Here is a 24,248-nt window from a genome sequence, read left to right on the forward strand (position 1 = left end):
ACATCTTGTTACCACCTTCTTTTCTCCCTAGAACATCTGCCTGTCTTCCTGTGGGACCCCCAAAGATACAAAGGTACATTGTTCTTTCTAACATGGGGCTTATTTATTTAGAAAGCTGTTCTTGTCATTATTTTTTTTTTTTAAACAATCCTGAAGTTCTATTCTTATTGGAGATGCTTTGATAGTGAAGTGCCCTGCGTTTTGACCTGTGTGATACCAGTAGATCTTCAAAATTCATTGAATTTCTTGCTGATAATTGAGAAGACAAAATGCACATCAGTTAGCTCAACCTTCTAAGGAATCTGTCAGGAGGTGAAATCAACAAAGAGGACAGTTCAGACATTCCACCAGCCCACGTGTAATTTTTACCAGCTCATTTCTCCCTGCCAGTATAGCACCCCATGCAGCACAGATGATAGAGGAAAATCAAACCACCGTTCATATTCATGGCTTGCTCCTGGATTTGGCCATATGACTGTTTGCAAGGGAGTTTTAAACCATGGAAGGACTATTTTTCACCCATTTCCAGTAAATGTTCTATTTTTCCTCAATTTTGGACAGGATTACTCACAGCATAGACACTGCTTAGAACTGGAAAATTCCTCCCAGCATCCTTAATAAACTTTGTTCCACCCTCAACCCCCATGACGTAGAGGAGCGCACACGTAGATTTCCCACAATGGGGCTGTCATTCAAGAGGTCCTCGCAGACTTTCCACTGGGTCCTGTGATGTAGCTGCTCATTAGATGTGTGAGGTCACTGGTCCCAGGGAGACTGGTGTTATAATTGAGAGGATGGACTTTGGTGTCCTGTAGACCTGGGTTTCAATCCTGGCTTTGTGTTTGGAGTCGATATTGGACAAGTCATGGGACTCATTAGGACTGCATAACTATTAGCTATTAGTCACTGAAGCAGGTACCATGGATTTCTGAACACAGATTTATTTGCAGAGGTGGGAACAAAAACAATTCTGATGCTTGATTCAATTATCCCCCAATTCAGGCAGTCAGCTCAACCCATCCTGCCAGGCAGTGTCCCAGGAGCTTCATGCCCGTGGACACCACTCATCTCAAGATCCCCCACGAGCTACCTCTGCTTCTTTCACATCAGCTGCTGCACTGGGCTCTCCCTGGAGGCCCTGTTTTCACTTGGATAATTAAAAGACCTGGTTGTCTGCCCTGCTCATTTTTCCCCATGTCCCTACTTACTTTAATCAGGAAGTCATGTTTGTCACTTAGGATAAGGCAATTACTCTTCTGGTGACTGAAGACCAGCAAAAAGCACTCTGAACCTCATTTCTACATTTATGTTATGAAGACAGGATGGAGAGGTGGCCCGACTTCCCAGCCTCTCACTCCTCTCCTACTCCGTATCTTATCTGTCCTAAGCATCCATCACAATAGCCACAACGGAAATGGCATCTCCGTCCCATGATGAATCCAGTGCTTCCTACGAACTGATTGTCAGTGTTCCTCTCAATCTCATATGTTGATGCCAAAATCCCTAACAAGAGGGTATTTGGAGATGAGGGCTTTGGGAGGTAACTAGAGCCTGAGGGTGGACCCCTCATGAATAAGATTAGTGCCTGTTAAGGGGCTGAAAAGACCAGCGCTCCCTCCCCACTCTATGAGCAAACAACAACAAGATGGTCATCTGAAAACCAGGGAGAGGGTCCTCACCAAACTGGATCTGCCTGCACCTTGATCCTGGACTTTCCAGGCTCTAGAACTGTGAGAAATTTCCCAGCCAATGGTCTATTTGTTATAGCAACCCAAATGGACTGAGACGGTGTTCGTCATTCTCACACACGTTTACAATTTTACTACATACTCATCTATTAATACCAAGAATCATTTTGCCAGCTTTGATGCTGATCTACATGGGATCACACTGCTATACATACTCATAGACATGCACACATCACAAATAAGTCTTTATATTCTCATATAGCATCATTATATATACACATTATTTCCTGTTTTGTCAAGTAGTAATAAATCTTCTATAAAACCTTCCTGGGCAAAAAAAAAAAAAAAAAATCACTGCTTCCCTGAGCCCAGCCGTGATGTGGTCTGACTGCATGCACAACTACAACTAACAGCCTGGCCCATCCCAAGAAGTGACAGAATGAGTGTTCTGCAAGGGTTTTTTTTTTGTTGTTCAGAGCAAGAAGCTCAATTATTTGACTACTTTGTGCTACATGAACATTTCTGAGAGGCTTCAAGAGCTCCAGGAAACAGTTTGCCTTCAAGATGCAGGCACGGTCAGAGGTGAGAAGAACATTCTGTTCTACACCTCGAGCTTTGCCTGAGAAACCCAAGCCTGTATTCCTGTACTCTTGGCATTGTGAGATAGCAGTCTTCCGCCAAAAGCATCAGCCAAAATTGTATTATTTTTTGTAGTATGAGGGACTGAACCCAGAGCCTTATATATGCCAAGCAAATGCTCGATCATTAAGATATACATCCAAAATCTTTTGTATTCTATTTCAGTTACTCTCTTTTCATCAGTTTATATTCCTACAAGTGCCCTATTGATTCTCATACTGAGCTTTAGATTTACTAACTGAATTGTTATATTCTGAAAGTGCGGATTCCCTCCCCACCCCAATTCATGTTGAAAGTTAATCTCCAGTGTGATACTATTGAGAGGTGGAGTCTTTGGGAAAGTGATTAAATCACAAGGAATTAAGTCCAATCCTCATGAATGGGATTAGAAATAATATAAAAGAGATTAAAGATGGTCAGCTAGCCCTTCCAGTCTCTTCTACCATATGAGGACATGGCAAGAAGGTACCATCTTGGAAGCAGAAAGCAACCCTCACCAGACACTGAATCTGTGGACACCTTTCTCTTAGACTTCTCAGCCTTCGGAGCCATGAAAAATCAATTTGTTGTTTGCAAATTAGCCAGCCTAGTATATTGTTATAGCAGCAAGAATGGACAAACACGCATGGTGTCAAAATCTTAATGGACATGTACACAGACAGCTGATATGTAGTATTGAAACCACTGCTCTTCAAAAATGCTGTACAAACACATGGAGCCATAAAAAATGCTCTTTCTCCAAGCATGGGGAGAAATTTATAGTCTGCTCTTTCTCTAAGAGAAGTGAGATTCCCTGTTTATGAACTAAGAAATCTGAACTCTAATTTTTCTGTTTCCGACATTTATAGTACCCTTTAGTAAGTTACTCAAAATTTCTTTGTCCCAGTAGAAGAGAAAGCATTTATTATGAACTCGCCCCATACAATGTTAGATGAAACAGAAAGTGATGGCTCTAAAGGTTTTGAGAGAACAAATGGGTTATTCATTACATTATATCAATTAGCTAGCACTACACCAGAAAGTAAAATAAAGTCAGAAATGTGAAAACATCAGGAACTGCTTTGTCCAATGTTTTAATCTGAGGTATGATAAAGTTTTAATTTGGGGTATGATAATGCTACAGAACATTAAATTAGCCACTGAAAGATTCTGAAAAGTTTCATAATCATGCAAAGAACTTGCTAATCTCTCTAGCATTAATTTTAAGGAGCTGGCTACTCTTCTTATGAGAATTATTTGGTTTAAAAATTGCCAAGTGGAGGAAGAATTAACTATACAGTATTCAGTTTCCCACTGAAATTTCATTTCCTATATAAATGTTTTGTGGTAACATATTCAATTTCTTTCTGCAAAATTCCCTATTTTTTTCTAACCTCCTAAACCAAATTTTTTAAAAATTGATTTATCCTCTTGCCATTTTAATATTTCAGTTTTCCTTTCTCAGTTCCACCATGTTGGTCAAAATTTTTACCTCATCTCTCTGCATCCCCTGAATTCTGGGTGTACCATTCGTTTCCTGGGAGATGCAGTTATTCTTTAAAAGGAAGAGATGCATGAATGGCTCCTGTCAAGTGACACTTCCTGACTTTTTCCCTCCAGAAGTGGGGAGTGGAATCACTGTTGTGCTTGGGGTGCTGACTTTGGCTTCTCTTCCTTTACAACTAAATTACAATTTATAGATTGATGTAGAGGTATCAACCTGTCAAGATCAGGGAACTTGGGATGCTGCTCAGTGGAATTGCTTTCACTCCTCTAGGGGGAGGGCTAGGGCTCCGATTCTGGCATGCTCCCTGAAACTGGATCAGTGGGGTGGTACTAGCTGAGGTTGGGCATTCAGGACTGAAAGGACATACAGGCGTCTATTTGGCACTGGCCCAGAATTATTGCTTCTATTGTACCTTGTTTGTACTATTTCTTTACTGGGAAATATTGAAGCTTGTAAGGCAGCAAATCAATCCTTATTCCTTTTAAATGACTGTTCTGAAGGCAAGTTAGGTTCCTGCTGAGACTTCTGTCTACCTTACCAAAGTTCTCTTTTCTCACAATGGTTGGGCTGAGCCCACTGATATAAGGCCACAGAAGTGAGACCTTGGAGGTACAAGGGTTTTGTGCCCTAAGGCTTCATTCCTGTTTCCATAGAAACAAGCCAGGGGGTCTTAAAGCCACATATACTTCAGAGAATCTCATCACATAACAAACACCACTCAACAATAGTTTTTATAGACATAATTTACTTCATTGTTTTGGAGGGTTTTGACAAAGGCTTTTCAATCCCCTTTTGATTATGTTTTTGCTTTCACAGTTAATAGAAAAGGATGACCAATTCAAGTCAGCAAGTTAAAGACTGAACAGATGAATTAAGATATTTTTTCACATCACTATTACATTTTTACATATTGACATTTAATTTATTAAATGATTCCTTAGGATTTGGGAGAAAATTCTCAACTAGGGAACTATAATTTTAAAAAGCACAGCTGTGACCTCAGCTCTGTAGAGGTGACGATACTCTGACTTTGGGAAATTCCAGAAAATTCTCTGAGCTATAGCTATAATTTCCTAGCTGATAAACAAAGGAAAACCAACCATCTACTAAGTTCAAGAATTCTCTAGATACCTGGGTACAGTGATGCACACCTATAATGCCAACAACTGGGGAGGCCAAGGCAGAAGGATCGAAAATCCAAGGCCAGTCTCAGCAACTTAGTAAAACCCTCAGCAACACAGTGAGACTCTCTCTCTAAACAAAAACCAAAAAGGGCTAGAGATGTAGCTCAGTGGTAAAGCACTCCTGGGTTCAATTGCTGGCACCAAAAGAATAAAAGAAAAATAAATAAAATTTTAAAAATCTCTGAATCTATTGTGTTATATTCTTGCAAGAAGAAATTCTATGAAAAAAATCAGAATGTTGTATTATCAATGATGATTATGTAGGATTGGTAATAAGAACTTTTATTTGCAGGAAGGTTGTCAGTAGTAACATTAGGAAGGAAAAAGGAAGAAAAAAAATGACTACCATTTATCAAATTTTTGCAACATGTCAAACAAATTCCAATACCTTTTCACATACGCACACAATTATTTCCACTTACAGATGTAGAAACTGAGGCACAGAGAGGTTAAATAATCTGCCCAAGGCCATCCAGTTGTTAAGTGGCAGAGTCAAGCCTTAAAGTCAAAAGGATTCTAGAACTTACACTCAATCACATCCCTATATTACTTGTTGTTATTCATAAATTATGCAAATGTTTAATGGATGACGATTATAGGAAGACATTGAATTAATTCCACCTGAAGATCCCAAGATGAATGAGACAATGTCCTTTTCCTCAAGAAGCTTAAAATATACATGGCAGATGCTCAGAAGTATCTGTGGAATGAGTGACTACTCTCAACCTAAGCTATTTGACAGCCATCTCTGTTCTGAAATGTTAGTGATTCCATTCAAATCAAGGCAAGGGCAGCTATTTGCGGAAGGGATGCATGGATGGACCTGGGACTTGTGGGCCCACAAGGACACTGCTTACAAGGATCCCGGAGAAATGGCCTAAACTGGTGGTAGAAAGAATACTGGTTGGGTCAGTTCTGCCTGCTCTGCCATTTTCAGTACAGAACTCCAAAGATGAAATTTTAACAGAGAATTTGAAGTGGAACCTAGCCATACAGGTCATTCTGAAGAAAACCTGTCAAGGTAAAAAGACAGAATGTGTTTTACTTAAGTTTGCTAATTTGCTTTATAACTTCTGAAATATAGATGGGTGGTATATGGCTTTCCATGTATCCTCTTCTCCAGGAAAAAAAAAAAAAAAACGTAGTGTATGATAAAGTTTCACTTTTAAATTAGGTACATAGATTAACAAAAATAATAAAACAATTATAACAATATATTGATAATAAGACAGCCCAAGATGTGTGCTAAGTGACCAATGGGCAGTGTATTAGCCAGGTTCTTGTTACTGTAACAGATAACTAAGATAATTTATAAGGAAAAAACTTTTATGGTGGCTCAGTTTTAGAGGTTTTAGTTCGTGATTCATTGGTCCTGTGGCAAGATGGCACATCATGGTAAGAGTATTTGGTAGAGCAAGCCATTCATCTTACGGCAGGGAAATAAAAGAAGAGGAAGAGACTAGTGTCCCGGTACCTTCTTCAAGGGCATGCCTCCAATGACCAGAAGACCTCCCACTATATTCCATCTCTTAAGGTTTCTGCTACTTCCTAATAGTGTCAATATGGTCCTAAGCCTTTAACACATGGGGCTTTGGGGATCATTTTGAATCAAACTATAGCAGGCAGGTAGTGTATACAGCATGAATACACTGGATAAAGGGGTGATTCAGGTCCCAGGCAGAACAGAGTGGGATAGCACGAAATTTCATCATGCTACTCAGAATGGTGCACAGTTTGAAATTTATGAGTTGTTTCTGGAATTTTCTATATAAAAATTTTGGAATTCAGTAGACTGTGGGTAAATGAACAGAGAAAGCAAAACCAATATTCCTCTCTATCTTCCATTTCCAGATCTAAGACAGTATGTTTACCCCTGATATTTCCTTCCTCTGTAATTGGCAATCCTAGTAACTCAAAAGCTTGTATCCTCCAACATCATTTTTTCTTTCTAGGAACCTCCAGAATACCCTCTGGGCTCTGTGTGCACCCATTTTCCATTTGCCCCCGGAGGGATGGTTTCCTAAAGCAGATCTGATGTTGACAGTGTGTGGCTTAAAGCCTTCCAGCAATTCCTGGGGTTTTGTTTGTTTCTTTTAAAGAAAAAAGTTCAAATCTTTTTCTATGGTCCTTTCCACCCCTATATCAGACTCCAGCCTATTCAATCTCACACCACATTCACTTGGATTCCTTTTCTCACCAGGCCCTTGCTCCAGGGCTTTCTTTCATTTTCTGGAACTCCCTGAGCATCTTCCAACTGAGGCACTCTTTCTATTCTGACTGGTTTCTCTCATATGGACTCTGATGTCAGCATGAGGAGAAGGAACCCCTGGTCTTGATCCCATAAGTCTGTGCTCCTCAGATTCTTGTGAGTACCCATCTCAAGGGCCTCTTATAGCTCCTACCCAAGGTTTTAGGATTGAATTGCAATAATTAACGTGAATTTCATTACTACAAAAGGATACTTCATTATTCCTCCAGTGAATATTGGGGGCCTATTTATTATGTGCCTGGTTAAGTTCTGGACTTGGCCTACCTACATGTTAAATATTATATACATTATATACATTATTATATATTATATACATATAATATATAATATTATGTATATAATACATATTATGTATATAATACATATAATAATATGTGTATATATATTATTATATGTATTATATACATTGTCCTCTGATGTACATTCTACATGTTGTGTAGGATATAATGAGTACTATACCTTTGTGTTGTGTTTTGTATACTTTGCTGTGTTAAATAGAATGTTACAATCTACATACAATAAGTAATATACATGATTAGTTATATGTGTACTACAACAATGTTTCACCACAATAAGAATTTAGCAAACATATATTGAATAAATGAATATGATATTTAACACCGTATTCTATTCTAGGACAGACTGGTCATTGAGGATTCATTCTTCCAAACTCTTCACCTTTCCCATCCCTCTAGGATGGTTTCCTTCTTTTACCTCCTGTTCTAGGTTCTTTGTACAGATAAATTCAGAAGCTTATCCAAGCCTGAGCTCTAGGTCTGAACCCATATGGACTTTAGAGTGTACCAGAGAAAGAAAGGCTGAATATTGGGTGGTGGAATTGTGGAACTTGTCAAGGCCACTCCTGGGCTTGGAGGGAACCCTGCCATGACTCCCACACCACCCAGGGAGGGGTCCTGGATGGTCCTGGTGATCTTTTATTTTCCCTTGAGAACAAACTTCAGAGAATCATGAAGTTGCAGAACTGGAAGGAGTGTTATGGACAGGGTGTAGCCCAATTCTCTGAAATCATAGGTCCCATTCCCCAAACCAGCCAAGATAGGGCATTCACTCTTCTAAATTTTGGTGGCTGTCTCCCCAGTTTCCTTGTGTCCAGCTCCACTGCTTTTAGAACAAGTGGCCAGAAAGCTTGTGAGCCCCTTTCTAGAAAAAAAGGGAGTGAGCAAGGGAGGAAGGAAGGAAGGACAAGTAGGTGGGTGGGTGGATTTTGCGTGAACCGATGGATAGTCGCCTGGGAACCATAATCCAGGCAGGCGGGGTTGTGTCCCTCCCGGGACCCTGCTGCTGCGGTGGCTCCCACACCCAGGCCTGCTCCTGAGCACCAAGGAAGGGGGTAGAGAGCAGGAATTTGGGACCGGGTCGGGGGAGAACTGGGAGGGAAGAGGTAAGGGGAGGTGGGGAGGGGGAGGGCCTCAAAGCCGAGAGGAGGCGCAGCAGGCGCTGCAGGAGCTCCGCGCGGGCTCTGAAGCGATGTCGCTGCCGCCACCTTCCCTCGGGCCGGGGCTGCGCCGCCCGAGCTGAGCCACAGCGCCAGCAGCTAGCCGAGTGGCCGCCGGGCAAGATCACAGCGCGGGAGGATGGGCTGCGGCGGGAGCAGGGCTGATGCCATTGAGCCCCGCTACTACGAGAGCTGGACCCGGGAGACGGAGTCCACCTGGCTCACCTACACCGACTCGGACGCGCAGCCCAGTGCCGCTGGCCCTGACACTGGCCCCGAGGCCGGCGGCCTGCACGCAGGTGAGTGAGCCTGCAGACCCCCGCCTGGCCGCCCTCCTGGAGCCTGCGCCGCGGCCCTGGCCACCCAGAGAGAAGCCGGAGGGGTCCAGGCGGCAGGGGAAGCAAAGTACCCTTATGAACCGATGGGGGATGGGGAAGGGGACAGTGACAGGACCTGCCCACTCAAGCTGGGGAGTGGGATGGGGTCAACAGGAGCTGCTTACAGAGGGCTGAGCTAATCCCCCGAGCTTCCCACCAACCCAACGCTTCTTTGCCTTGGCCAGTGCATGCGCCGACCGACCGGGAGGGATGGGTGGGAGGATTTACCCATCTGGTCCTTACACCTACCTCACAGCCCATACCACGTCTCCCACCCGACCCGGTTTGCCTTTGCCTAGCTCTGGTCCAGTTTTCTCTCTGGCCACCTGCGTACCCAGTGGTTTCATCCACTGGCCACCTGGCCCCTCTCCTTTGATTTATAGACAAGACACCTGAGTGGGATCGCCTGGGTGGAGTCTTCTTGTTGCTTCCCTAATCCTTCCTATTGGGCTTCCAAAATCAGGGCCAAATAAATGCATGCCTACCCTATTACTTTAACTTACTTTTCAGGCAGTTATTTACAGTGCAGAACTTCCTTCCCTACCCCCTGTCATCTCAATATAAGACAGGGCATAATTTTTTTTTTTTTTTTTTTTTTTTTTTTTTTTTTTTTACTACAAATTGAATACTCTTACCTAGGTCATTCTCCAGCCACCAGAAATCTGATAGAAGGATTTGCAAAGAACTTTCTAGTCCAGTCACAACAAAGGTTTTTTTTTTTTTTTTCCCAAGCAAACTCTAGTAACTACAGAGATGAAAACTATTGCTATGTATTAAACTTTGATCATAAATGTGTTGGTGACACTAAAAAGAAAAAAAATCGGGCTGGGGATGTGGCTCAAGCGGTGGCGCGCTCGCCTGGTGTGCGCGCGGCCCGGGTTAGATCCTCAGCACCACAAACAGACAAAGATGTTGTGTCCGCCAAATACTAAAAAATAAATATTAAAATTCTCTCTCCCTCTCTCTCCTCTCTCTCACTCTTTCTTAAAAAAAAAAAAAGAAAAAGAAAAAAATCACTGCTTATTACATGGATGATGTCAAAAGCCAGATTGATATTTGGATTTAAAAAGTTTTGTTTTCTGACTGCTTTATATAGGCATTTTTGAATGATGAAATTTAAAATTTAAAAATAGGGTTAATTTGAAGCATAATGTGTATTTTATGGAGGAAGAAAAAAATGTAAACTACTTTTGAGACTAATAACACTAAATCAATGCCTCTTAAATTAAGAGCTGCCATGTTAGCCTTGAGGATAGGACTCTCCATCTTTTAGGACCAATGCTGGTTTTGTTTGTTTAAACAAGATGGGGTTGGCTGTGTTGCCCAGGCTGGCCTTGGACTCCTGGGCTGAAATGAATCTCTTGCCTCAGCTTATTCAGTAGTTGGGACTACTGGCATGTGCCTGGCCTGGCTCCTTTTTCCACATAAGAAAATTCACACCCCACCTCCCCACCCCCAGCCTTTTTTTTTTTTTTTTAAACTGAGAACAGTCTGTGAAAGCTGTCAGAACACTGGATTTCTCTCTAAATTTCCTGACTCAGAGAAGCAATCATAATGATTATTTTGTGTGGCCAATGCTTTCATCAAGTTTCCAGGTGGTGTGTCGGTCACATTCAGTGTCAAGATGAAGATAAGACATGAGCCTCTAAAGGGACTTGTACACTTTGGATGTAAAAGTATTTCCCAAGGAAGTAGTGGTACTTCTCTGCAGAGTTCAAGGCCAGGGCTGCACAGCAAGGAAATAAGATTGAAAAGATCTGGCATGAAAAAGAACAAAGTACAGCTTCAGAGAACGGTTGCCTTGGTGACTGTCCCTGTATGGTGTGAGAAAGAGAGGGGGGTGAGAGGGAGGGAGGGAGGGAGAGAATGGATGTGAGAGTTGTTATGGATTGGATAAATATGTACATATATGTTCCTCAAGTCTTTCCTAACATTTATTCACTTATTTCTCTGCCATCCTAACTCAGATCCCATCCATCAGGAGATCTGATCCTTGCAACAGGTGGGGACTGGGACAGGCACGCTGTTCATGGAACTTTGCCAAACATGGGACAGTCTTGCCAGGCAGACGGTCCCGAAGATCTGCATCATACCTAGGATGGATTCAGCTGCAGCTCCAGGACAGTACTCTAAAATTGGCCAGACTCTTAGATGGGCAGCAGCATTTCAATTCCCTAGAAATTCCCATCAGCCTTGGAGCAGAGGAACATTTCTGAAGACAGAGGTTGAGCCAAGGCTTCCCTTGGAGTGCACTGGTATTCTTGGGGGTCTCTGGAAGAGTGGCTTGATTCCTGTGGCTTTTCAGCCTGGAAACTGGTCATCTTCAGTCAGTGGGACATCTGAGAAAACTACAAATCTCCTGGGTTTCTGCCACCCTGGGAAATTAACTTGGATTTTTTTTTTTTTCTCCTTTCTGCCACCTCTTCTTGCTTCACCTAGTCCCACCAGTGCTTTAACCATGAATTTAATCCCATTAGGGGACACCTAATGGACCTTGATGACTATGTGGTCATAGGAAGCTAGAAGATCAGTTTTTCCTGTTCCTAGCAGTCCATTTATGTTGGGCGGGGGGAACAAATGGAAGTACTGGATTCGGGAGAGTCCAGATTGTTAAAAAAAAAAAAAAAAAAAAATCAACCCAGTCCAGTACAATGGTTTTGCAGTGGATTTTAGAGCTAGGGAGGGTCTCTGGAAGTCATCTACCCAAGCAAATGGACTCTTGGTGAAGTGTCCCAGTCTGCACACTACCTCAACCACTTCAAAGCTCTTACTTCTGGTACCCTTAGTCCTCAAGTACCCTTTCTTTCTGGGCCCCAGTCACTCTCCTTTATTGTCAAATTGAAATCACCTTTCTTCTGGCTACCTTAACCTCAGGACCATAGAAGGTAGGGAAGGACCTAACTCTTCTTTGTGTCTTCTATGCTTAGCACATGTATGACACAGGTTGGTGTCTCATGAAGATTTTCTGAATGAGCAGGTGCCCTGTCCAAACCTGCCCTTCATTCCAGTGAGCTCTTCCTAGATGCCGCCTCTTTAGCTCTTCCCTATAGTGCTTGCTGTTGAACTTTCCCACTTAAATCTGTTTAACCTCAGTCCCTCCAAGTACCTTTCTGATCCCATAGCTCCTGTTAAAACAGAAAAGCCTCTGCCCAACTTTATCACACTCTGCTGAAACATCTGGCCCAGCCCCAAAACTCCATAGGTCTCCACACCCCAACTCTATAACCATGTCTACTGAAAAACCCCAAAAGGCATATCTGCTTTGAAATCCCACTTTAATTTTTCATACTCTATCCAGATTGAGGGTGTGTCATATGACAGTGTTCAGTAAAAACTTGAATTAATTCTGCACTTCACTGTGGGCCAGGGAGCATGTTTTCACTTCTATGAAGGAAGGAGTGTCTTGTCTCTCCTCCTCACTCAAAAAGTGATCCTAAGCCCCTGGTCCCTGTTCTTGGAGATCATCTCCACTAGCTAGCAAAACTGAATTAAATTTTTAGATTTGACTATTATGTAGGCTAGAATTTAAAACTTAGTTGAAGCCAGTGTCTGATATCCATTATGTCTCTATTACCAAGATCAGGCTCTCCATCAAAGAAGGAAATTAAATTGGTCTGACATGACTTAATCCTCATAAAATCAGTTTGCTGGACTGATTTTTACTTCTGTTGTCAGATGGAAATCTCCAAGGAGAAGGGGAGTCTGAGTTTGCTGTGACCTAGCCATTCCATACATTAGTAACTTCCTAGCTTTGTCTCACTTTAATTGCAAGTCCCTTTTTAAAATTTCCACATATTCCCCTTAGGCTTTTCTCTAATATCTCCAGAGAATACAACATTTCAAATTATTATCGTATGAAAATTCCCTTAGTCTAAGGAAGTTTGAAGAATTAGAGACAGCAAAATGATTTACCTAAATAAAAGTCAAATAATATGACAAGCATTTAATAATTACTATTAGCTAACATTTATTGACAACTGATCAGGGGCCAGGCAGTGTACTTGGCAGTTTATGTCAATCATATTATTTAATGTTTACACTCAGGATAAGATAGGAACTGTTACCACCTTCCTTTTTACAAAAGGGATTGAGGTTTACAGTTGAGTAATTTTTCCAGCTCAGGACTGGGATCCAACTCTGATTCCGAAGCCCACACTCCTAACTATTGCCTTTCTTGTTCATAGAGATTTGTTATAAAATTCTCTGTTGGCAGTTGATGGTACTCAAAGTTTAGTACATCCTCTAGATGGTCCAGTCTCTCTGACCACACAATTTTCTCTGTATTGTCTCTGAGATATCCCATCGATATCTCTTCCCTAGGACAGGGGGTCTCCCCATGCCATTGCAGAGCATCTTCCCTGCGATTTCCACCTGGTGAAATCTGAACTTATATGATTAAGTCTTAAACAATTAGCTCCTTTCAATCCTTGAAGATGCTTTCCATCTCCTCTAACCTCCTCCAGGCCAGACACATGCAGTTCCTTAATCATTTCTCATGTCTCTTGTGGGCCTGACCATATTCCTATACACATACCACTAGGTTTGTCAAAGTCTTTCTAGATACAAGGGACCTAGGGTAACTCGAAACTCCTGCTGTCAGCTCAACAGCAGAGGGCACTTGGAACATTCTAAAGTGGCCACAGAAGGAACCTCTCTCCTCCTGCAGGTAAAATCAGGTTAGGATTGTTTTTCTGTTCTTGTTGCCATATTACCTTGATGACTCACACTAAGCTTGTTTTTTTTTTTTTTAAACCCTTAGATTTTTTTTTTTTTCTAATTCAATTGGAGTTCTGTGACATTAGGGACATTGTATTTTCTCTGCTATATTCCCAGCACCTGGGACAGTGACTGGAATATAAGTGGCACTCAATAAATATTGAATTAGTTTTTTTCCCCCTGTGAATCCTGCATCAGAACTATTGGTTTCAGTAACCACCAGTTGGGATTTTTACATTTTTTCCTGTTAAAATTCAACTTGTTAGTTTCCCTTCAGTGTTTAAAATTGCTGATGTTGATTCATGTTATAGTGCTATAAAGAGAATATTCCAGGTTTATTTTTTTCCCCTGTGTTGACAGACTAAAGATGAAATACATTTGCTCTTCTGTTCCTTCAATAGACATTTGGCACAAAGATAAAGTCAAGAAACATATCTTACCTAAGAGGTTAATAATGTAGGAGACACAGACACAAAAGTGGACACACTTCAGGTCAGCATGGAACTGGAACAGCATGAAGGGAAGGTGTTGGAGGTGTCAGAGGACCAAGCAATTCATTCTGCCTGGGAAGGAGGTCGTGCATGTACAGACATGCAGGAGCCCAGCTGAGGAAGTAGGTGTTTCTGAGCCCTTTCCTACTGGGAGAGGTTGAGGAAGGCAGCTCAGGTCATGAGAATGCCTGGGCTTCCTGAGGGACAACCCCCACCCCCATTCCCTTCTATATAATAGTTACCACTTGTGGTTATATTTTATAATACTCAATGACCAATGTCTGCGACCCTTAAGGATGGCTGTCAGGTTAGGTAAGGGGCCTTTTCATTCACCATTGTATCCCTGTGTCTGGCTATGGTATCACCTTAAGTGAGCTAGCTCTTTTGAATTACCTCCTAAAATTTTTATGTGTCTATTTTTTTCCCCTGTAGACCTCAGAGCTGATGAAGTCTTTTCTCATCAGTTCCATCTGCTCATCTTTTTTTGGATTCTTGTCCACATGATTGGTTACATAGTCAGAAAAATGTCCCATCTGCCTCATGCCCCTTTTCCAAACACCAGCCTTTCTGTACAAGGGTTGTTTTGCAAAAATCACTAAAAGAAACAGGTGGCAACCGGGCAGTTTATGATGTTTTAGAAAGTCTCACATCCTCATGGCCCTTGTCTCCCAGGCAGAGCATCACAGCCTGCCCTGGGAGCCCAGGCACGGCACTCACCGGATCATATTGTCCAAGCTTGCTCGTGCTCTGCCTGTCCAGGTAGGCTGTGAGCTCTTCCACCTTACCAATGTCTGCATGCCTGCCATCTACTACACATTTGTTGAATGGCTATGAAAATGAGTAAATGGAATAATGAGAGAGCTATGCAAATGAAGCTTGGTCTGTCTTATAACCTCTTTCCTCTCATCTTGGATGTTCTTGTCTTAGACATTTGGTCCATTAAACCTTGCCTTTGTTGTTTACAAGAAAGGCAATTCTGACTCTGAGATGAGTTTAAGGTGACTCCATGGCTGGGTATAAGAGATTCCTAAGTGAATTTCAGAAATCCTCTGATGGTTGAGGACCTGGTAGGAATGATAGACTCCTCTCAGACATCTAGGGGTCTTTTCCTGGCCTGCCCTGTGCTCAGCAATGCCTCAGACTGGACCCCTCAAGGCCTTGCTTTCACTCTAGGGTCTGTGCCCTATGACCCATAGCACCTTCCTGCAGATAAGACCATTTGACTTATTAGAGAACTTGGGTGTCTGAATCTGTTGGTCTTGGTAGGCATTGCCTGCAGCCTCTACCTATTTCTAGCAGACCAGTTGGATTCTGAGGCAAAATTCTGTCCCTGCCAGGACTCACAGAGAGCTTCTCTGGTCATTCTGAGCATCACCTGGCTCCCATCTAGAGTGCAGATTTGATTGGTATACCCTGTACCTTAGTCAAAATTGTGATCTAGCCCTTCTAGTTTAGCTACCAGGACCCCTTACTTCTTCCCATGTTCTCCTCCCCCTCTGCCCCACATCTAACCATCTCCATCCGGTGCAGATGAAATTCTTTTAGAATGTTGCTATGGACTGAGTTGTGTCCACCGCAGCTCCACCCAAAATTCATACATTGAAGTCCTGACCCCCTAACATAACAATATGACCTAATTTGGGGATAGTCTTTATAGCAGCAATCAAATTAAAATGAAGTCATTAAGGTTCTACTCCAGTACAACTGGTGTCCTGAGATTGGGCATATTTCCTTGACATTTAGAGTGAAATAGCTTTTATTGATTATCTACTATACGTGAGAATTTTCCTTTTGGATATCAGTTCACATTACTCTCCAAAGTAACCTCATAAACCATTGTTATAACCATTACCTGGATGAGGAAACCTTAGTTTCAGGAACTGAGTAAGATCACCCAGCTAAGAAGTGAAAAAACCTAGATGGAAATTCATCCCTCATTTCTAAACCCAGGCCATGTCCATTGTACTGAAACTGCTAAACATGCATTTAGTACCTTCCTCCACCCATCTGTCTGGTGTGGGAGCCTTCTGCCAGTACTTCCAGGGCTGAGGACATGAATTTGCAGCTCAATGGCACTTAGGCCACCTCCTCGCTGTGCTAGTCTCTGCAGAGCAGGGATGCCCTGAGAATCAGCTAGATCCCAATCACATGGGGTGCCTGGTAAAGATGGGCAGAGTAACATGGTCTGTGGTTTCAAATGTAATACATGTTCCTTATAAATTTATAAGAAGTCTAGAAAAACATGCAGGAGAAAACACCACCTCTGTCAGCTTCTAGGCTTCATCCTTCAGATCCTGCACTGTAGACTTAACATGGTGCATTTGATGTGGGTGATGTTTAAAGTTCAGGAGGTGTGGGGAAATCTCCCAAAGTATTTGAGAGCTCAAGGGTCAAGAAAAAATACTGTTTTCTCCTTGGTTTAGGAAAATATTTGGAGAGAGCAGGAGCCAAATTCTCGTTTGAATGGAGGAAGATCAAGGAAAAAAAGGCCCTAGATAAGTGAAGGGACTTTTCTCCCTTTATTTTTTCCATACTGAGCAAATGTAGTTGAATTCAGCTACTCTCTGCTGACAGCAGCCAGAGGCTGTGAGCCTTATGTGGAAAGGCTCCAGGCACCATTGGCCAGTTACACAGTTAATATTTATTATGATAAATACATACTGTGTGAATGTGGTTCCTCTTATGCCCCCTCAACCCCCTGAAAATGGGTTTGGGTTTGTGCTGAGCATGCAGTCTTATATTCTATCCAGCAGTTTTCTGGAATGTACAATCCTTTTACACATATTGAGGCACAGCCTTTGCATGCATGCATGTGGAGGGTTTGGGTGTAGGGACCAGTTCCCTATCTTAGTTTCAAATGCCCATGAAGTCAAGCAGTTTGGCTTTCTAGTATTCCAGCTGGTCTCACTCCATATGCACTGTGTCTGTGTGTCCAATCGACTAAGTATGGAGTGTCTGCCTACATCTTGTCATGTGGCTTTTGTGTAAGGAAGCAAAACCAGAAGCCTGAGTAGGTTGTTCTTAATCTGGCTCCATCTGCTTTCCAAATGGTACAAATTTTTCCGAGATTCTAGGATTAGTTTTCCTATTAACCTTCATTGGTGGCAATATTGTGAGTTTTGGTTTTTTCCTCTATGTCTTCTTGGGCATTTTGGTGGGTAGTTGGGCAAAGGTGAGTCAGTGGCAGCTGGCCTGTTGTCCTTTGGCTGGGAAGTCCCACCCAGAACCTTTTGACCTTCTCCAAGCCATTACACTATGCTTTGATGCAGCCACAACCCCAGGACCATGTCGGATCTGGTCTTTCTGATTAAACTTCCCACACTTCCTCACTAATGAGCCAGTTTCTCCTTGTTCATTCCAGCCTCAAGTCCTCGGGTGTCTCTCTGCTCTCTTAATCCAACACTATCCATGCTACTTTCCTTGGAGGCAGGATAGTTCTTCAGTTAAGGAATCTGACTTGAACAATGGACAGTTATCAGTTGTGTAAACTTGAGGTTTCTTAGTTTTTCTGGTTTCACTTCTCACTTAGTAAGATGGGAATCATAGAAGAATTAGTGCGCATTCACAAATATAAAGGGCCCAGAGTTTCAGTGGTGCCCCTCCTAGTAGCCAGGACCCTTTGCCTCCCTGGGCGTGACTGTGCTCATCATGCCAGTCTTAAGCCTTGGGTCACCCTCCCCCTCTGCTCCCTACATCCCTGTTTTTGAGCTGTCTGGAACTGCTGGAAAGGGTCCCTTGTGACTACATATCATAGCAATCCATGTCCTAGAAACTTGGGGGTCTTGCCACCTTTGGCAATTCTACTAATTCCTTATTAATACACTGTGACAGTCTCTGTGTTACCCAAGGCTAACTTATTCCTTCCCCTGAATACCAAAATAAATCAAAGACACCCTACAAATTCTGTCTTTCCGGTCACCCACTATGTATACTTCTTGCCTCTTCAGAGTTTTAAAAACATCTTTAACCATACTTCCCTGCAACCTAAGTGGAGGGAAAGGATTCTGAGTGTACAGATGACGCTGTTCCTTGTAACCATAACGAGAACCTCATAGGCAGCTCCATTTGGGTGCCAGTCTCCTCTACATCTCCACTGGCCCTCCCTGAGCCCACCCCCTTCCTTGGACCACTGCAACAGCCTGCTCCCATTCTTGTCCTTGAAAATGCATTCTTATAGCACAGGAAGGACCATCTTTTAAGCACATTTATCATGTCCTGTCACTGACTTGTTTAATACCTTCTAATAGCGTCTCTTTCTACTATAGGTGGAATGAACCCCAATCCCTCTCCTTGTTCTCCAGGGGCCTGCCTGACTCATTCCCTGCTGCCTCTCCAGCATTGTTTATTCTGTCCTCTTTCACTGAGAGTGTTCCAGCCAACCGAGTCCTCTCTATTCTTTGAACACAGCACGTCCTTTCCAGTTGCCAGGAGTTGGCAACTGCTGGAATATGCTTCCTCTCCACAGGTCAGGCCCCTTTACATAATTAACCCCATTTCTCCCTTTGGCTCTGGGTTCAGATGTCACCCCCTTGGTGACACTATCTTGCCCAGTGATTGTCTGATTATTTTCTTCCTAACACCACAGTCATTATCTTGTTCTTTTATTGTTATTTCTGAACTCCCTCATTCTATGAGGGCAAGGGCCCAGTGCACTCACCCACTGTTGGAGCTCAAGTGTACAGCACAGTACCGAGCACAGAGTAGATATTTGCTGAGTGGAGGAAACCTTTCTCATCTTATGTACCGTATTTTATTTGGCTGCACGAACAGAAGACAAGTTTAGCAAGTTCATAGTTTTCACCACAAGTTGGGAGGTAGGCTGCTGCACCTGGTCAACGATGCTGTCCTGGACCAGGCCCCTCTGTGGCTCTACAGTCCTTATTGGGTGGATTTCACCCTCGTGGCTGTAAGATGTTGCACCATCTTGAGACAGAAAGAACCCAGTAACCTTGGCTTGGTTCTCATTGGCCAAAATTGTGGGACATCCTACTGGCTGCAAAGTAGTCTAGAGAATCAAGACTTTTTTTTTTTTTTTTTTAATCTTTTATTTTTTTTTAAATTATTGGTTGTTCAAAACATTACAGAGCTATTGACATATCATATTTCATACATTAGATTCAAGTGGGTTATGAACTCCCATTTTGAGAATCAAGACTTCTAGCTGAGCACGTGCCATTCTAAAAGCATTAGGGTCCTCTTGGCAAAGGAGAAAGGGAGAGAACAGATACTGGGTAGAGGTTGCCAGCAGGGTGGCTGCATCATTCATCCTAAGGCTATAATCTAAGAGGAGGTAAGATTAGCAGGATCCAGAAGTAGATAGGTGGGGAGGGAGAAGTCTGCTAACATGATTGCTGGTATTAAGATTTTGCTTTAGTAATAATAATATGTTTAATAATAATGTGTGAAATGAGTACTTAAAGCAAACATAAGCTATACATTCACAGGTTACATGTGCTAATACTGAAATATTTCTAAAAATAATGCAATAATACCCGAAAGACTTAAATCATATAGAATGGTCTTTTGGCCTTGGACTCTGCTCTCTTGCATGAAGTGAGTGGTAAGCATCCCTTTGTTTTCTGTAAGGCTAATGCCAGCCAGAGACTAGTATGAAGCTCATATTCCATGGCACTAATTTTCCAATTAGTGAGAACATTTGTGGAGGGTCCCTGTGCAGCTTGTCACATTGCTGCTTAGCCTGGGGGCTTCTGTGGGAAAAGTTGCAGACAGCCCATTGGCAAATTTAAAAGAGTTGACAGTTTTTTTTTGTGGAAGTTAAAAAAAAAAAAAATCATCCTGCTGCTGTCTCCAGGGCTTATAGACTTCAGCATAAGAGGAAACCAAAGGGTTTGTAGAAAACAGCAGGGCTGTTTGGAAAACCAGTCACCATAACAACAGGGCATGGCATTGGTTACAATGAACCTGAAATTGCTTGTGTACCTTTCAAAAGAGGAAGAATTCAGGCTTAAGCACCTCAATAAACAATAAATGTGTTTGAAACCAAGTCCTCATTAAGTTATTACCTTCCCAAGGACATTCTGGCCAGTGTTTATAGCTGCCAGACTCAGACCTGCTTGCTGGGCTGTCAGTGATGTATGAGTGCAACCTCTGCCTTCTGAGGATGGCTTCCATGAATCAGGTATTTGGTATGTGCAGGCACTGCATATTAAGTTGACTTGCCGAAGTGCAGACAAGTGGTTGATGGGGTTTAGACCCAGGTCTGTCTCATTCTGAGCCCTGTGGCCTTGGCTGACTGCTAACTCTGCTTCTCATTGTCTTTTACTTAGACGTTTGCAATAGCTTTTGGACTGTTCCCACCCCCATTCACGCCCACTCCAATCTCTTTCACACTGTTGCCTGGTGAACATTCCTGAACCAAAGCTGGGACCATTGTCATGCTGCTCTGCTCAAAGTGTCATGATTTCCCACCTTCTACAAAATGCGAATGTGCCTGCCATTTTAGGCCTTCTCTCCAGCCTCCTCTTCCACCAGCTTTCTGCAAATCCTCTCCACTCAGCTGGACTGGGGCTATTCTTTGAAGCACCCTATCCAACCCACTTCCTGTGCCCCAAACACTTCCCAGTCCTGTCCTTCCAGTTCAGTGTTTCTTTCTAGCACGCCTTTTAGGGTACTCATTCTGTTTTGAATTTTCTCATTTACAGCTGTGACTTATCTTTGCTGTCAACAGATATGCTTTTAGAGTTGGTTAACAGAATCTGATGGACACCTACTGGGGAGAGCACCAGGGAACACCAGCTGGGAGGGGTGAGGGGCGTGACTGGGGCGGAGAAAGTTGAATGGCTGTTGCAATGGGGTCCTCAGCTGATCCCTGGGGGGCGCTCTGGAGCTGGCATGACCCTTCAGCAATTGCCATGAGGAGCTAGGCCATTCTACCCTACATCAACCAGACACTTGATGCAGGCAGCCCCCAGCAAAAAGACAAGACCCTGGGTGAATCCACTTCCTTCCCCAGAGGGCAATTCCTAGAGAGACACTCAGCTGTAGGCAAGTTGAGGTCAAATCTGCCTGCCTCCTGGCACCCCGAAAGTGAAGGATCTGGTGTTGGAGGGGGCAGGGAGACCCAGTTGGGTGCTACAGAGGACTCTACAGGCAGGAGACACCATCACCATATTCACCTTTCTGCTTCCCCAGTTGCTCCATAATGCCATTCACCAGGGGAATCTAAGAGGTGAGGCAGGACAAAAAACCTGCATGTTTAACAAGTTCTCTAGGTCAGGGAAGAGACAAGCTTCACAGACCCAGGGTGCCACGAAATTCTGCATTTTCAACAAGCTTGCAATGATGCTGCTGCTGTTGGTTCATGGACCATTCACAGGGATCTGAGGTCCTAGATCAAGATTGGCGAACTTTTTCAGTAAAGGCCACATGGCAAACATCTTAGGCTTTGTGGGCCATGTGTATTCTCAATGTTGCTAATTTTGGTGTCAAAGCAGGCATACACAATGGATGCGTGAATGAGCATGTTTGTGTTCTTGCCCGTTCCTGTACTAGGTGACTGTGAGGCACAGCTAGATTAAGAGTCACTATCTTTGTAGCTGAAGGCAGCGTGAAAGAACAGAGTTTGCAGGTACTAGTCCCAGCTCTCAAATGTATCTGCAAATAGCTCAGCACATGCCTAGTACTCCGTGTTTGTAAAAGGAGCCAGGAATGAAGAAATGGGATAAACTTTTTCTCATTTTGAAGGTAGTCTTTAAAAGTCATTAAATCCTCTCTGATGATATTAGGTCATTAGAGATTTCATTATGCAAATTATGCTCTTGATTGGGGAAGAATATCATGCTATCACTTAGAGGAAGGCAGAGGGCGCCTGAGGATTAATTTCATCTCCTTCCTGGTTCTCAAAGGATCTTTCCCTGCAGAAAAATTGGGACTTTCCTGCCCCTTCAGCCCAGGTCACTGTTGATCAGTTTTGAGAGCAGTTGCTGTGGCCTGAGTTGTTTTCCCAGCTGACCTTGATTCAGACAGTCCTCCTTCTAGCTGCCCCTGGGAGGCATGAGGAGATGATTATCTCCCTGTGTCTGTGCTCCCCTCACTTTTCTTTAACTCTCAGTTCTTGCCACAGGCTGGAATGCCAGGGTCGAGGGTTTTCAGAAAGTCGCTGCACGTCTGGTTGGTTCTGAGTCTGGGCAGGCAATGAATGGGGTTCTGTTATGATGTTTGCTTTTCTGAATCAGGTGTTCCTTTGCAGAGGTGGGGGGCGCCAGCCATTACATAAGTCTTAAGAAAATACCCAGTGAACTTCCTAGAAAATGCATCGTTTAAATAGAAACTTCTAAAAATGTTAACAAAGGGACCCAGAGATACTCTTTAGCCCCCACTTTTTTCTTTTGCACATGAATCAAAAATCCAAACACTGACTATTCTTGGGACCCCCGAAATCTCATATTTATATGCAAAAAAAAGTGGAAAATGTAAGAAATTGTTACACGAGAAGATGATTTGAAATGATAGCTTAATTTGAGCAGCAGACACCATCTGGTTGCAGTTGCTCAGTGCAGCTCTGGAACCCCTCAATCATAGATAGCCTCAGGCATTTATTGTGATAGCATTTCAAACTAGCATTTACAATTTTAATAAAACTATACTATGTATTTCAAGCACATATACTATACATATGTAAAGTCTGAGAAGAGTATAATGAACCTGTGTACCATCACCTAGCTAAAGCTATTGACACATGGCAAATCTTATTTTATCTCTGCCTATATTTTCTTTCACCAATTGGATAAGTTTTAGTCAAATTCTAGCACTCATATAATTTATCATAAATACTTCAGTATGAATAGCTAAGTTAGATTAGACCATGAAATTATTATTTTTATAGATTCATACAGTATAATATAAGCAACCCCATATGCTTCAACCTAATATACAAATGTAATACTATTTCACATCTCAAAATTAAAGGAAATGCCTTCATTCTTTGATATACAAATTCAGTCAGTGTCCACATTTCTCTAATGATTTCATAAGTGTTTTTTCTACAATTTATTTGTTTGCTTCAGGATACAAACAATGCCCATTCGTTGTAGTTGATATTTTTCTCAGGTTGCTTTTAATTTATGGGTTTTCCATTTCCTCCCTTCCTCTTTCAATTTACTTGAATAAACTGTTGTTGCTTTTGTAGAATTCCGCACCCCCTCCCTTTTTTCTTTCTTTCTTTCTTTTTTTTTTTTTTTTTTAATTTTGTTGACTGCATTTCTATGGGGTTTTTAAAAATGTCCCAGTATTCAGTTAGACAGAAGGAAAAATTTCAGGAAGTCTATTGTAGGAAATGGTGATTATGGTTAATTACAATGTGTTGTACACTTGAAAATTGCTAAGAGTAGATTTTAAAGAATCTCATCACAAAAAAGTATGAAGTAATAAACATTAATTAGCTTGATTTAGCCATTCCACAATGTAGACATATGTCAAAACATCATGCTGTATATCATAAGTAGATACCATTTTTTTTACATGTCAATTAAAAATTTAATTGAACAAAATGTTCCACATTCCCCGTAAACTAGTGATTAGAACTATAGGCTTGATGAGGTTCAGTTTGGTTTTTTTCTGTTTTGTGTGTGTAGGAAGACCTCATGGGTGGGATGAACTCTTTCCTTTGTGACACACCAGGAACCACATGGTACCTGGTTATCTCATTTTTTTGGTTAAGATGGCCATATATACAATCAGATTCATCTATTGTAAAGTTTCATATCAGCTTTCTACCTAATGGTTTTAGCAGTTATTGATAATCATTATTTCATTAATGATCACAAAATTGTGATATTTTAACATCTCTTCAACAATTATGTAGATTCCTTTATACTATGCTTGATCTTAGTCAGAAGGCCAAGAAGCAGTTTCGATTCTTTTATAAAGAACAACTTTCCTCATTGCACTGAAAAGGCTGAGTAAATGTCTAATTGATACTTC

General features: G+C 42.2%; 1 protein-coding gene across 2 annotated transcripts in view; it reads left to right on the forward strand.

The window, feature by feature from the left end:
* The first annotated feature begins 8,861 nt into the window (after nt 1–8,861).
* Baalc (BAALC binder of MAP3K1 and KLF4) overlaps nt 8,862–24,248 on the forward strand; it is a 59,607-nt gene continuing 44,220 nt past the window's right edge. The window contains exon 1 of one of the 2 annotated variants that reach the window (XM_076836316.2): nt 8,862–9,025. In XM_076836316.2, coding sequence (XP_076692431.2) covers nt 8,862–9,025 — 164 coding nt within the window. The remainder of the gene's footprint in view (nt 9,026–24,248) is intronic. The other variant, XM_076836317.2, reaches the window with a different exon arrangement.

Source organism: Callospermophilus lateralis, chromosome 16 (genome assembly GCF_048772815.1).
Source record: "Callospermophilus lateralis isolate mCalLat2 chromosome 16, mCalLat2.hap1, whole genome shotgun sequence".
NCBI lineage: Eukaryota > Metazoa > Chordata > Mammalia > Rodentia > Sciuridae > Callospermophilus > Callospermophilus lateralis.